General features: G+C 36.8%; 1 protein-coding gene across 3 annotated transcripts in view; it reads right to left on the bottom strand.

Moving 5' to 3' along the window:
* Window positions 1-16,401, bottom strand: part of ACAP2 (ArfGAP with coiled-coil, ankyrin repeat and PH domains 2) — a 147,749-nt gene that overhangs the window by 82,365 nt on the left and 48,983 nt on the right. For 2 of the 3 annotated variants that reach the window (XM_077754352.1, XM_077754350.1), the window contains exons 2-4: window positions 15,410-15,467; window positions 2,467-2,586; window positions 1,169-1,222 (exon numbers count right to left, since the gene is read on the bottom strand). In XM_077754352.1, coding sequence (XP_077610478.1) covers window positions 1,169-1,222; window positions 2,467-2,586; window positions 15,410-15,467 — 232 coding nt within the window. The remainder of the gene's footprint in view (window positions 1-1,168; window positions 1,223-2,466; window positions 2,587-15,409; window positions 15,468-16,401) is intronic. The other variant, XM_077754351.1, reaches the window with a different exon arrangement.

Below are 16,401 nucleotides of genomic sequence, written 5' to 3'. Positions count from 1 at the left end.
AGTCAGTTAAGTATCCGACTCTTGATTTCAGTTCAGGTCATGACCTCATGGTTATGAGATCGAGCCCCACGTCAGGCTCCACACTGAGCATAGAGCCTGCTAAGGTTCCCTCTCTCCCCCTCCACCCCTCTCCTGCTACCACTGTCCTAAAAAAAAAAAGAAAAGAAAAGAAAAGAAAAGAAATTGAAAAATAACAACAACAACAAAAAAAACAGCTCAAGGATATAGAGAACAGACTGGTGGCTGTCTGATGCAGAGATAGCAGGTGAAGGGGGTCAAAGGCTATAAATTTCTATAAAATATTCAATGAATAGGTTTTAGGGACGTAACATACAGCATGATGACTATAGTTAATAATACTGTATTGCATATTTGAAAGTAGGTAGGAGAGTGGGTCTTGAAAATTCTCATTACAAGAAAAATAAATTGTAACCATGTACAGGGACACATGTTAACTGAACTTATTGTGGTAATCATTTTGCAACATATAGAAATACAGAATCATAACATGGAATCACTGTATACATGAAACTAATGTCAATTATATCTCAATAAAAAATTTTTATTTTAAAAAGAAGTGTATATGGGGCACCTGGATGGCTCAGTTCCCTGCTCTCTCTCTCAAAAATAAAAACATTTAAAAAAATTTTTAAGAAGTGTATAACTTATAAGCTACCACATTTTCAATAAAGTTTTTTAAAATTAATAAAGAAATTTCCTGACATTCTAAAGGTATACCTCATTCTTGAAGGATAAATGCCCTCAATCCTAAAGACACATATAAATAGCCCAAAGAATACAATGATCTTTAATACTGGCAACCAATAAAACAAAGAGGATATATTTGTAAGTATCTTAAAAGAAATCGCTAAATTTAGAATGATGACTTTTACTCTGTCATTCTTAAAATAATTCCTTAAGAACACCCAAAGGCATAACTTAACCAAAAATATAACTTTATGGGTATATACTTCAATGATATTAAGTTCACCACGTTAGAACGAGAAATAAAATCTCTCTCATAAACACACGTTACATCCACGCAACTAAAAAACTGGCAATTCAAAGTTACTGAATTACAACTTAAGTACTTCTGTAAAATAGTGCCACTCAAGAAATGTACTAAATATTAACATGGTCAGAGTAACACCTACTTGCTGACACTTACTGTGTGAAAATTTATCATTTCTTGAAGACTGTCAGAAAACTTGGTTAAACTTGTCTATGAAAGAAATCAAAAGAAAACCAAGTCATTGAAAAGCCACTAAAATAGCTAAGAAAAATGTTACTTCAGCATTTCTGAGAGAAAGATAAAGTTACATTGTAAACAATGACATTTACTTCCAAGGACAATTACATGGCATTTCCTCATGGGCATTCTCTGCAAAGAGGACAAGTCTACATGTGGTAAGTGACATAAAACCCTAGAACAGTCAAAGAATTAATACTGTCATATCAATAGGAGTATGATAACCAATAGAAATGGCACATATAAACCTAAAGTGTATCAAGACTGCACATTTAGACATCCATGAGTGAAATAATCATCCAAGCACACCCATTACCTAACCAGATATTATTCCTCATGGAAGAAATATCATAATACCGCAGAGTATAGGAAGGGATCTAATAACCCAGAGTAGTGAGCTGACAAGAACTTTCTTATGCAAGCCTAAGTGTCCATCAACAGATGAAAGGATCAAGAAGATGTGGTTTATCTATACCATGGAATACTACATGGCAATGAGAAACAATGAAATCTGGCCATGTGTAGCAACATGGATGGACCTTGAGGGTGTTATGCTGAGCGAAATAAGTCAGGCAGAGAAGGACAAATATCATTATGTTTGCACGTATAGGAGGATTAGGAGGAACTTAACTGAGGAACAAGGGGGAGAAGAAGGGGGGAAATGGTGGGGGAAAGGGAGAGGCAAACCATGAGAGACTCTGGAATGCTGACAAAAACTGAGGACTGATGGATGTAGGGGGGATGGGGGATGGGCATGGAGGAGGACACTTGTGGGGATGAGCACTGAGTGTTATGTGGAAACTAATTTGACAATAAACTATTTGTAAAAAAAAAAAAAATTATTTCCAGTAGATCTAAAAAAAAAAAAAAAAACTTTCTTATGCAGCCCCATACACATAGTTAGATGTTATTTTTAAGGTTTAATGCTCTCTGCTTGCCCCTATTAAGCTCCTATTAGTGAACATAACCCACCTCTCCCTGAGTAGGCCCTCCTTAGAGGATTTAGCTCACCTAAGAGAAGTAAGCTTATATTCACAATGCAAATCATCCATCAACTTCTAACTAGAAAACAGGATTATACAAAATAAGATCAATAGGTGATAGCGTTTCCGTTTCTAATTTTACCACTATAACCACTAATAAGGTAAATAAATGCAGGCATCAGTCTTTAATACCTTGTTGCATTTATTATATTAACTAATTTTAATAATACTAACCTCAACTACAGCATCATTACTAGAATATTGTGCCAGGTCTCGAATCCCATTCATGAACTGTTTATTTGCAACACAAAAGGCCTTTCCGGTATCAATCATTGCGATACAAAGTTTCACAAGCTGAAAAAGAAAAACATTACATCAGGTTGAAAATAATTATAAAATTAGTCGAACAAGTGTTAGTAGTTTCATGAGTTAGCCTAGTAAATATACATTATGGTTCATCAATAAATCCAAAATAGACTAATTGAAAATTACTCTTTTCCCCTCTGGCTTATAAAGTAAATTCATAGGAGAGTTGTACCCAAAAAGTTGACCTTTTAGGACCCAGAAGCTGTGTTGTAACAACAACAAATCATTTTATCAAATCAAATTCAATCCCATAAATTAATTCCATTAAGATTTATTAAGTACTTCTTAGAAAGGAAGAACAGGGAACTTCTAGCAGAATAAGCAGTGTGCTAAAAAATATTTAGTATTTTAAAAAAACTCAAAACCTGTGGTATACTGAAGAAAAGGGGAACAAACTAGCATGTTGGGTTAGTCATGCTGCGCATTTCAGTGTCACTCTATCAAAGCCAAGTTGGAACTGATTAATCAACTGTATTTCTCCCAATGTTTTAGGCACTGTGCTAGTGTTTAAAAGACATTCTTTCATCTTTCTTTCTCTATAATTCCTTTTCTCCCTCCCTTTCTTTTTCCCATTCCTTCCTTATTTTTCTCCTCTCATTCAAACATAGATCATTTTCTTTAATTAAATAATATTTTGGGTGAATACATATATATATATATATTTTTTTTTTTTTTTTTAATGGAGAAGGAAAGGATACGGATGGTATAATGCAGCGGTGGGAGGGCACCAAGAAGAGCAAAAAAGAAAAAAAAAATTGAAAACATCTAAAGGATCTCAGCAGTATATTTTAAAACTGTTACACTCTAGGGCCTAGAGGAACAGAAATTAAAAACATAATCTCTCTGTCAGATGCTCTAGTTCTAACCAGTAGACAAGCAGATAAATTCTATACAGCAAAAACACAATTGCTATGCAGGACAAAACCAAGCATGATGGAACAAAGGAAGAACATCTAACCAGGCTATGGGCATCAGGGAAGGATTCCTGGAAAAGGTAACACTTGAGAAAAGCCCTGAAGACCTACAGGAATTAGCCATCAGACAAGAGTAATGGGAAATCATTACTCTATGAAAAGCATATGCTAAGACCTAGAAGCTAAGTGGGCAGGGCAAACCAGAGGCAGTGTGCAGTGTGCGGCAGTGCAGTGTGATAATGTGTGGCATTAAAAGTGTGATGTTGTCATTAACAAAAGAAAAGATAAAAGCCATATGATCCTGTCAAAAGATACAGAAAGCATTTGACAAAATACAGCATCCCTTCTTAATAACGACCCTCAAGAAAGTCAGGATAGAAAGAACGTACTTAAACATCATAAAAACCATCTATGAGAAGCCCTCAGCTAACATCATCCTCAACGGGGAAAAACTGAGAGCTTTCCCCCTGAGATCAGGAACACGACAGGGATGTCCACTCTCACCACTGTTGTTTAACACAGTGCTGGAAGTCCTAGCATCAGCCATCAGACAACAAAAGGAAATAAAAGGCATCAGAATTGGCAAAGAGAAGTCAAACTTTCACTTTTCACAGACGACAGGATATTCTACATAGAAAACCCGACAGACTCCACCAGAAGCCTACTAGAACTGATCCATGAATTTGGCAATGTTGCAGGGTACAAAATCAATGTACAGAAATAGGTCGCATTCTTATACACCAACAATGAAGCAACAGAAAGAGAAATCAAGACACTGATCCCATTCACAATTGCACAAAAAAACCATAAAATACCTAGGAATAAACCTAACCACAGATATAGGAGACCTGTATGATGAAAACTATAGAAAACTTATGAAGGAAATTGAAGAAAACACAAAGAAATGGAAAAACATTCCATGCTCATGAATCAGAATAAATACTGTTAAAATGTCATTAATACCAAAAGCAATCTACACATTCAATGGAATCCCAATCAAGACTGTACCAGCAGTCCTCTCAAAGCTAGAACTACCCTAAATTTTGTATGGAACCACAAAAAAAACCGAATAGCCAAAGTAATATTGAAGACGAAAGCCAAAACAGGAGGCATCACCATCCCAGACTTTAGCCTCTACTACAAAGCTGTCATCATCAAGACAGTATGGTATTGGCACAAAAACAGACACATAGACCAATGGAATAGAATACAAAACTCAGAACTGGACCCACAAGTGTATGGCCAACTTATCTTTGACAAAGCGGGAAAGAGTACCCAATGGAAAAAAGACAACCTCTTTAACAGATGGTGCTGGGAGAACTGGATAGCAACATGCAGAAGAATAAAACTAGATCATTTTCTCACACCATACATAAAAATAAACTCAAAATGGATAAAAGACCTGAATGTGAGACAGGAAACCATCAGAACCCTAGAGGAGAAAGCAGGAAACAACCTCCTTGACCTCAACCACAGCAATTCCTTACTTGACACACCCCCGAAGGTAAGGGAATCAAGAGCAAAAATGAACTATTGGGACCTCATCAAGATTAAAAGCTTCTGCACGGCAAAGGAAACAATCCATAAAACTAATAGGCAACTGACGGAATGGGAAAAGATAGTTGCAAATAACATACCAGATAAAGGACTAGTATCCAAAATCTATAAGGAACTTATNTACCATACGTTTGCATGTATAGGTGGATTAGGAGGAACTTAATGGAGGACCATGGGGGAGGAAAAGCGGAAAAATAGTTGGGGAGAGGGAGGGAAGCAAACCATGAGACTCTTGAATGCTGAGAACAAACTGAGGACTGATGGATGTGGGGGGGAAAGGGGAGATGGGCATGGAGGAGGGCACTTGTTGGGATGAGCACTGGGCGTTATATGGAAACCTACTTGACAATAAAGTATTAAATAAGTAAGTAAGTAAGTGTAATGTTGAAAATGTATACAAGGGCCAGATCAGGATAAGCTGAAATGCTAAGATGTTCACATTTTGTATGAAAGGAAATGGCAGACAAATGAAGACACTGATTGGTGAATTCACCTGAGTTCCATCTTCGAATGATGATCTAAAAGGAAAAAAAATTAAAACATGGAAAGAAAGAAAAAAGATAAGGAGATTGGACCAAAAACCATGAGAGTCTAACTTAAGACCGTAAGCAGGGAGAGCAAAAGGTAGACAAAATCAAGAACTACAATTGAGTACCCTTGTACGGTTATGCAGACTGTGTCCCACCAAGGGGAAAAGTTGGAGCTGAAATTCAGCCTGAGCTTGGCCTGCCATGGGCTACTAATTCACACATTAAACTGGCCAGCAAAAAGTTTGTTTTCACTATGTTGGGCCTGTAAGATGAGCCAAGTGGAAACATGATCAAATACAAATGAACACAGATGCTTGCAACTCAAAAAAGAGGAGTGCACTATAGATACAGATACAGGGGTCATCAACAAATATACAGGATCAGTGCTACAGCGCAGAGAGCAGAGGACAGATACAGAGTGAAAATCACACAAAGGAGACTAAAGAGGAAGAGGAAAGGAGGATGAAAAGCAAGAGAATAATTTCACCAAAGCAGAAAAAAGAATAAGTATCAAAAGATGGATGAATGGTTCCAAACTTTATAAAAAATCAAGTTTTACAAAGACTTAAAAAATGTCTATTGAGTTTGGTGGCAAAGTCAGCAGCATCCCTGGCAAGAATAATTTTAAGAGAAACTGATGGGGGGCGGGGGGTGGCGCTGTTAGTCAGATTACAGTAAGTTATGAACTGTAGATGAAGACAACATAATGATAGCTCAATATATGCATATATATTCTACAGAATACCCTACAGGAACATCCTATACTAAAGTAAGGATTCTTTGATAAAATAAATCTGGCAAATTCTAGGTTTAAAAAGCTAAACAGATTTCTTTATTGCTGAACTTTAAAGAGCTTCTGATATATATTCATATGTACTGTGAATCCTAGAAGAGTATATAATAGGTAGCATTTCTCAAAAATATTTGATGTGGAATTCTCTTCACAGGAAGCATTCTCATAGAAACAATATCCCATAAAACTCACTATGAGAATGCTGGCAGAAATTAGTCGTTTAAACAGTTTGAAAATTACAAACAAACAAATAGAGAATTACAAAAAATAGAGACGCCTGGTTGGCTCAGTCAGTTCAGTTCACTCTTGATTTAGGCTCAGGTCATGATCTCACAGTTTGTGAGATGAAGCCCTGCATCAGGCTCCATACTGACAGCTTGGGATTCTCTCTATCCTCTCTGTTCCTCCCCACGCTCATGCAAATGTGCATGCGGTCTCTCTCTCAAAATAAAAAAACACACACAAAATAAAATTACAAATAATAATGTCTTAAAAACCATAAAAACTAATTCTAAAATTCATATGGAGTAAACATTAACAAGCAAGAAGGGGGGAATTGAAAAAAAACTAATGAGATGGGGACATTAGCCTTATATTTTAAAAATTTTTTTTAACATTCATTTTTTTGAGAGATAAAGAGAGCACGAGAGGGGCAGAGAGAGGGGGAGACACAGAATCTGAAGCAGCTCCAGGCTCTGAGCTGTCAGCACAGAGCCGAATATGGGGCTTGAACCTACAAACTCTGAGACCATGACCTGAACCAAAGTCAGACGCTTAATCAACTGAGCCACCCAGGCACTCCAACCTTATATATTATTAAAATGTATCATACAAATGCAGTAGTTAGAAGTCTGGTAATGGATGTGAACAGACAAAGGTATCAATGGAACAGAATACAGTCAAGAAACAAATACAAATATGCAGTACTTAGTTATAGTAACATTCCAGTCAGTGGGGGGAAAAGTGATCCAATAAAAGATATAGGGACACTATATAGCCATCTAATGGGGCAAAGAAAAAAAGAAACCAAGTTGAATTCCAAACGCTTAAATTAATTTCAGATGGAATAAACATTTAAGCATGAAACATGAAGTGAGAAAACTAAGAGAAAACATGAGATAATAGTTTTTATCATCTCAAAGTAAGAAAAGTCTTTTTAAGAAAGATGCAAACCTCAAATATCATAGCAGAAACAAATCAACTACAAAAACATAAAACATTTCTTTTTTTTTTTTTTTAATGTTTTATTTATTTCTAGGAGAGAGAGAGAGAGACAGCGTGAGCAGGGGAGGGTCAGAGAGAGAGGGAGTCACAGACTGAAACAGGCTCCAGGCTCTGAGCTGGCAGTCAGCACAGAGCCCGACGCGGGGCTCGAACCCACGAACCGCGAGATCATGACCCGAGCGAAAGTCGGACGCTTAACCAACTAAGCCACCCGGGCGCCCCAAAACATTTCTATGAGAAAAAAACAATAAACATAGTCAAAAGACAAACAATAATATGGGGAAAGAAATCACAAGGGACTAATTTCCCTCCTATAAGAAAGGGTATATAAATCACCTTTGAAAATCAAACCAGGGGCACCTGGGTGGCTCAGTCCCTTGAGCGTCTGACTTGGGCTCAGGTCATGATCTCACGGTTCAAGGGTTCCAGCCCCGTTTTGGGCTCTGTGCTGCCTGCCAACTCAGAGCCTGGAGCCTGCTTCAGATTCTGTATCTCCCTCTCTCTCTCTGCCCCTCCCCTGCTCACACTGTATCTGTATCTNCTCCCCTGCTCGCTCTCTCTCTCTCTCTCTGAAATAAATAAAACATTAAAAAAAATTTAATAAATAAATAAAAGATCAACAGATAGGTACAGATAATTCCCAGAAAATACAAATACATCTATGCCTATGAAAACAAAAAAATCAATCTCATAATTTTTTTAAAAAATTGCAAAAGACTGCTGTTTACAGAGCAGCAAACATCAAAAGTTTGGTAACCTGCTGTTGTAGAGAGGGTAGGTATGGGGAAACAGGCACTCTCACACATTTGGAGGAGAGGGTGTAAATTGATACAATTTCCATGTAAGGCAGTTTAGTAAGAGCTATCAAAATTTTAAATAAATATTCTCTAACCTAGCAATTTCACTTTTAGAAAAGTATTATACAGATACATTTTCATGTAAGCCACAGGACACACATGTGAAGTCATTCACTGCAGCCACAGTAAAATGAAAGTAGCAATCTAAGTATCCATCAGCAGGCAGCTGGATACATTATGATATATCCATTAATGAAATACAATTCAGCCATTAAAAGGAATGAGGCAGCTCTATAATTAATAACAAAACCCAAAATCCAAGATATGTTTTTTCAGAAAGCATAATGTAGAACAGTGTTAATATTTTTTGTTGGAGTTGGAAGAGGAGAACACAAATACTTAAAATCTTTTATATGGTCAGAAAATTTCTGGAAGGACACAAAAGTGTTCTCTAGGAAAGAGATTAGAGGAAGACTAATTTCTCACTGGGTACACACTTTTGTGCCTTTGAATTTTGTATCATACAGGTGGTATTCAACAAATAAATAATTATTCAACAAACTAAATCATTGAAAATAATTAAATTAAATGTTCCATAAAAACTGAAAGAGAGGTTGGTAGTATAACAATACGGTTAAAAACACAAGGGTTCTGGGTTCAGTCAGCTTAGGTTCAAACTCTGCTGCTGTCATTAACCATCTCAATGATCCCGAGTGACCTTACCCTCTGCAAACTTAAGTTTCTTCTGTCTGGTATGATCACAATGGTACCAAACCATATCAGGTTGCTATAAAAAAGTTAAGATAGTGTGAGAAGTGAAATGATTCATTTTCAGAATTACCAAATAGGGGCACCTGGATGGCTCAGTCAGTTAAGCGTCTGACTTCAGCTCAGGTCATGATCTCAACGGTTTGTGAGTTTGAGCCCCATGTCAGCCTCTGTGCTGACAGCACAGAGCCTGGAGACTGCTTTGGATTCTGTGTCTCCCTCCCTCCCTCCCTCTCTCTCTCTCTCTCTCTCTCTCTGCCCCTCCCTGCTCGCACTCTATATCTCTCCCTCAAAAATAAACAAACATTTAAAAAAAGTTTTTTTTAAGAAATAACAAAAACTATGCTATTTGTTAACAGTAGATTTACAACTTATTGGAAATATGTCCAACTCCACCACACACGATGGAGTCCCAAACCCTAAGATACTTCACTTCCTGGTTCTTCTTCCCTTCTCCATTTCATGGGCCAATTTTTCGACGGCTTTGCAATGCAATGAGTATGCACCAAAGAACTGACGTCTCTGAGTCACGTCAAGGAATGTACATTTGTTCCAATCAACTACATTTGTTCCAACCAACTACTTTTTGGCCATACATGGGCATTGGCGACTTCTGGGTAAGGCTGTAATCTCTGTAGTACTCAGCCAAAGAGGAATCAGGGGAGGGATTTCACCTTAGGAGATAAATTGCCTGCTGTAATCTCTCAGAGTGTGCCTGTCCATCAGACACCTGCTCTCGCAAGAACACTGATTAAAGCCTCGCTTCACTGTGCTCCAAGTCTCAACATCTCTCCTTTGATTGGGTCGGTGGGCTTATTTCTCACAATAGTATACATAAAGCTCTTAGAACAAACCATTACTGGCACATGGTAATTACTAAATATTTATGTTTCCTTGTCAGTTTTCTTGTTTTCTTTTAGTTTGTCTTGTTTTGTTTTGTTTTTGTTCAAGGGAAACTTGAACACTTTCTACTGAAAATAAAGAGGTGGTGGAGAAAGGAAAGGAGAATAGTGGCTAAGGCAAAGTCCTAACAACTTAAGAGTATGGAATTACATAGGAAAAGGGATACTTTTATCATTCAAATGGGAGGCAAAATGGAAAAAAAAAGGACAGATTCTAAATTTCTAGATTAGGGGCACCTGGGTGGATGGTTCAGTTGGTAAAGTGTCTAACTTCAGCTCAGGCCATGATCTCATGGGTTTACGGATCTGAGCCCCACATCAGGCTCTGTGCTGACAGCTCAGAGCCTGGAGCCTGCTTCAGATCCTGCGCCTCCCTCTCTCTCTGCCCGTCCCCTGCTCACACTTTGTTTCTGTCTCCCAAAATGAATAAAGGTTAAAAAAAAATTTTTTTTAATAAATTTCTAGCTTAGGAGCAAGAAATAAATGTGTTCCCACCAAAAAGAAGACAGAGTCAAAGTCAACTACTACAAAAGAAGAACACAGTGATAAATGTTGAGAAAACAGGGAAATATAAAAGCTGTTAAAGATAATAAGATAACCTGATGAGTCTTGGAAAATTTGCTTTGCATCAAGAATTCCAGAAATGTGTAGCTCCTCGAGTTGGTTTCACCAAATAGTTGTGTAACTTCTCCTGTAGGGCTTTATAGCCCAGATATGACACAGAGAATATAAATGGACTAATATAGTAAGAATTTTGTGGAGTGGATGTTATAGAAAGGAAATAAAGGCCTCCAGAAGAAAAATAATGATGGAATAAAATTAAGAGTAGCCTGACAGTGTTCACAGCAGTATTATTAATATTAGCTAAAAAATGGGAATAACCCAAATGTCCATCAACTGATGAATGAATAAACAAAATGTGGTATAGCCTTAAAAAGGCATAGAATTCAGCCACAGAAAGGAAATACTGAAACAGATGAACCTTAAAAACAACAGGCTAAGTGAAAGATGCCAGTCACAAAAGCCAAATTGTGTTTCCATTTATATTAAATGTTCAAAATAGGCAAATCCAGAGGCAGAATGTAGATTAGCGGCTGCCAGAGGACACAGGGATAGGAAAATTGGGAGTGACTGCTAGTAGGTACAGGGTTTCTCTCCAGGGTAATGGAAATGCGGCGGAGTTAAATACTGGTGAGGGTATCACAATACTGTGAATACACTAAAAGCACTGAATTGTACACTTTCAAATGATAAATTTTATGTTAAGTGAATTTCACCTCCAAAAATCACCCCTCCCCCAAATGCACTGAAAGAGAAGTAAGTTTAAAAGGGATCTGCAATATCAGAAGTTTATACCTGAAAGACTAGAAGGGCTAGCTAAGCTTAAAGAACAGAAGCAGGAGTGAAACGAGAACAGGAAGGACTGGAGACTCAGGTAAGAGAGTAAAAGATCCGCATTCCAGATTCCCAAGATGAAAACTCTGAATGGTAAGGCATAGCTATGGCCATGAACACAGGTATCAGAATTAGCATAGAGGTCACTATCACAGGAGTGGGAGAGACGATGACACTGTCATACAGCTGAACCACACATACACTGCAGCCACTGAGGAGGAAGGGCTGCCCTGGTGATAGATACTTTGCCTTAGTAGAGGACACTGATGACAGATATAATCGAATAATATAAGCCTAGGAAGAGGGAAGATTTTTACTAAGTGATAAGTATGTCATAGGCACTTTTCCAGATGATGAGAATATAAACTTATTTGCTGACTGTCCTTGAGTAAGTAACAGCCTAAGTCTCTTCTTTTTTCATGTGCAAATATAATGCTAACTGTGCAATGCTGTTGTGACAGTTGGAGATAAAACAAGTAAAATTTAGCACTTGATACATAGTAAGTGCACGTCAAATGAGGAGATTTTTTTCCTTCAAAGACAGTCTGTCTTCAAGGAGTTAATAATCTGTTGAAGAGATAGCATCATTAACATTTATTTAGAACTTATGTGCTAAGAACCATGCTAAGCCTTTAACATATATTAAAGTATCTTACCTATACAACCTTACTAATAACCCTATGAGACAGATACTCTAATTTTACCTATTTTGGTGATGAAGAAACTGAGGCATAGGAAGGTTGAGGAACTTGTCCAAGGCCATGTAGCTTAGTAAGTAGCAGAGCTAGATTGAAATGCAGGCAGTCTTACTCCAGGCTTTGTGTTCTTAACTGTTAGACCGTGCTACAATCCAAAGACTAAAATAACGTAATAATTTCAATGGAAATGTGTGAAAGAAAAAAATGCAATACAAGAAAAAGAAACAAAGTTTGGTAGTACTTAAGCTTTGATTTAAAGAGTATCTGCCTGGAGTGCCTGGGTGGCTCAGTCGGCTAAGCGTCTGACTTCGGCTCAGTGGGTCTATGGGTTTGAGCCCCACATCAGGTTCTGTTGACAGCTCAGAGCCTGGGGCCTGCTTCAGATTCTGTGTCTCCCTCTCTCTCTGCCCCTCCCCTGTTCATACTCTGTCTCTCTCTGTCTCAAAAATAAAATAAACATTTGAACATTTTTAAATAAAATTAAAAAAATTAAAAGTATATGCTTAACAAAAAGGGAACAAGCATTCCAGTGAGAAGATGCAACAGATACAGAGATTACATCTACATCTGGCCACTGAGATACTCCACAGTGCTATCAAGGCCAGAATACCTAGCAAAATGGATAAATAATTGGGCCCAGCAGTATTCTCTGCAAGGAGTATTAACCATTGGTAGCACATATTATAAGCAAAATAAATGTAAGCTAAGTCATCAAGCTAGTTTAACCTGCTGATGGCATGATTTACAACAATATTACAGGTGGAACCTGCCCTGCACAAATTATGAAATCGCTGAACTAATCTTGGGCAACCCCTCCTTCCACAAGTCCTTCAGTGCCACCACCTTCAATAACAACCATTTCTTGTTCCTGTCAGGTTCTCTTCTCTATGCTAACTCCTCGACATTCTAAAGTAAAATGATAGATGATAGCTTAAGAATTTGGAAGAAGTACATTTTATAAGAAATCAAGATCTTAAACTAGAGAAATATAAAAGTAACTATGGAACTTCTATTCAGGTGGAAGATAATAGTTTCTAAAATGTCAAAATTCCTATGATGTCCTTATTAACCCTTTGGGTAATAAACACGCTAGAAAGGGCTTAGAGATCTTAGTACTAATTGCCAACATTTTGATAACTTATTTTAAATTGGAATCTTTTCGTTTTAAGATTCCCCAAACAAATTTGATATAAAGGTGGGGAAGAGCTGCTCATAAAAGCAAAATCAGTAACAAAAATACTGTTAGTGGATTCTGTTTAGATACTTTAAATTTTGAAGACACCCCCAAATACACAAAATGTTTCATATGATTTACATGCAGTTCTACTCAAAAAGAATAGATATCCATAATAGACTACTCTGGGATTCTTTAAAAAGCCTTGCCTTTCTACGTACTCTCTCATAAATCTACCAGAAAATCAAGACTATATCTTTTGTTGCCTACCTGAAGGGTTTAAAAACTTTGTTTCAGAGAGTGCTTAAAATACATGTAATACCTCTGGGTAAAATAATAATAACAATAACAATCCCATACATATAATTTTAAAAAGAAAATAAAATATTTGAAAATCTCCTCACCAAAAATTCTAACAGTGATTTTTAAAAAAACACTTGCCTAGATGCTTGTCATTGTTTCTCAAAATAAATATCCGAGTGGCATGTGCTCCCCCAACACAGATCCAGAAGTACAGTGGTGCACAAAAAGAGCACTGAACAATAAAAACATATGAATCCTAACCCTGGTTCTGCCTCTTCTAACTCTAATTTGAAGCAAGTCCCCTGCACTTTCTGGGCTTCGGTAGCCTCACCTATAAAATGAGAACAGTAGCATTTGTCTTACCCAACTCACAGAATTACTGTAAAAATCAAAAAACATACTAGGGCACCTGGGTGACTCAGTTGGTTAAACATCAGACTTGGGCTCAGATCATGATCTCACAGTTTGTGAGTTCAAGCCCTGCTTGGGCTCCGCTGACAGCTCTGAACCTGGAGCCTGCTTCAGATTCTGTGTCTTCTTCTCTCTGTCTGCCCTCTCCCACTCGTGCTCTGCCTCTCTCTCTCTCTCTCTCTCTTTCTCTCTCTCAAAAATAAACATTTAAAAACATTTAAAAATAGGCTGTATATCAAAGTGTTTTAAAAACTATAGAGTAGTAAACAAAAATAAGCTATTACTAAACATTTTTTAAAATTCTGGTTTAACATAATAATTAATACTACTACTTTATATGGTTTCTATACTTTTACATTATATACTATATACATACATTTCATGATTTCAAAACCTTCAACTCAACTAAAATGTGTTTTATATCCTTGCTAGTTAAAGTGCAGTCCATGGAAATAACAGCATTGGCATCACCTGGAATCTGATTAGAAACACAATCTCAGATACCCCAGACTAACTGAATCAGGATTTGTATTTTTACAAGATCCCCAGGTGATTCCTATGCATAGTAAAGTCTGAGAAGCACTGCTTTATGGAGCAATACAATTTACAATAACAATTAAATAAGTAGGAAGTTATTTTCAGAAAAACTATTTCAAGTATGTACATCTGATTTAACTCCATAAATTTTAAGAGATATTTCACTAAACAATGGTTACTTGAAATCAGAAGCCATGTCTTAACTCATTCTCATATTTCTGCCTGCGATATGGCAATGTTTCTTGGGTACAGACAAAAAAAGATTATCAATAATTAATATAGAAGATGGGAATCAATATACATTTTACCCTTACATAGNTGAACCCACGAGCCGCGAGATCATGACCTAAGCGAAAGTCGGACGCTTAACCGACTAAGCCACCCAGGCGCCCCTGGCATTAGCTTTAAAAAAAGAATCAGTATTTTAAATTTTATATGTATTTAATGTATCCACACCCACATTTATAAACAAGAATGGTCAGGCTATGTATGAAACCCACTAAGCATCAAAAAGATACATGCAATCTTTTTGACGGAAAAGAAGAAAACAAAGTTCCAACAATATAAAGGATCTCTAGTTAGCTTTGCAGCCAGATACTGTTCAAAGTCTTGCTCTGGCACTCAGATTTTCAACAAGCTATTTTATGTCTATAGCCTCAATTTCCTCGTGTGTAAAACTGGGATAATGACATTTACCCTCAAAGAGATAAAAGAAGTAATGTGAACCACCTAGTAATAAAGGCACAAATCACTGTTTACAGAAAACAAGAATTAATGTTTTAAAAAAAAATTTGTAAGTAAAATTCACCTTATCAAGTTTTAGTTCCAATTCTGCCACATCTCCTTCTACTTCTTCCAAAGCAGCCCTAGAAAAAGTAAATATAAAGTAGGTTATCATGTGTTCATTATTTTTTTAAAGTGCCCCCCACACCTCCCACCAGTCCTTCCCCACACCTCCCCTCCAAGTTTCCCCTTCCCCCTAAGTTATCATGTGTTTACCTGTATACTTTACTGGGTTTTTTTTTTTTAATGTTTTTTATTTATTTCAGAGAGAGAGAGAGACAGCGTGAGTAGGGGAGGGTCAGAGAGAGAGGGAGACACAGAATCTGAAGCAGCTCCAGGCTCTGAACTGTCAGCACAGAGCCCGAAGCAGGGCTTAAACCCACAACTGTGAGATCATGACCTGAGCCAAAGTCAGACGCTTAACCAACTGAGCCACCCAGGCGCCCCACATTTATACTTTACTGTTGAAAAATAACTCTAAATGAAAAAAGATATGAATACTTAAAAATTACCCTTCACATTAAATAATTACCTTAGAATTAAGCATAAATACTTCATAAACATGCAATAGAATAGATTATATAATCATCGTTTAAGGTAGTGAGAGAAAACATTAGGGTGACTGACTCAAAGCATTCATATTATTCATATTAATGACACTAATTAGAAGTATTTAGTATGTGTTTTGATTTTTTTAATGAGGAAGAAATTTTAAAATTGAACTTTAACAAAGACTCAGATTTCTATTAAACAAAGGACATCTAACCACAACAGAGCATCCATAACAATAAAAAAAGAAAAACTTTTATAAATAGTTCAGAAAGATGTCAACCTTGTTTAATGAACCATTTTGTTTCCAATGTATTTTTAAGAAATCAGTAGATAACTCTTAATCATCAGGGGAATTATAAAATTATAACACTTGTTAGTACTTGATATCACACTATAAACAACTTCCAAAAATGGAAATTTGGAACAAAACAACAGCAACTAAAACTTTTTAAGAGTAGTAAGAAT

The sequence above is a fragment of the Crocuta crocuta genome, unplaced genomic scaffold, assembly GCF_008692635.1.
Source record: "Crocuta crocuta isolate KB4526 unplaced genomic scaffold, BGI_CrCroc_1.0 scaffold70, whole genome shotgun sequence".
Classification (NCBI taxonomy): Eukaryota; Metazoa; Chordata; class Mammalia; order Carnivora; family Hyaenidae; genus Crocuta; species Crocuta crocuta.
Note: the sequence above shows the minus strand (reverse complement) of the source record. Positions and strands in the feature narration are given on the sequence as shown.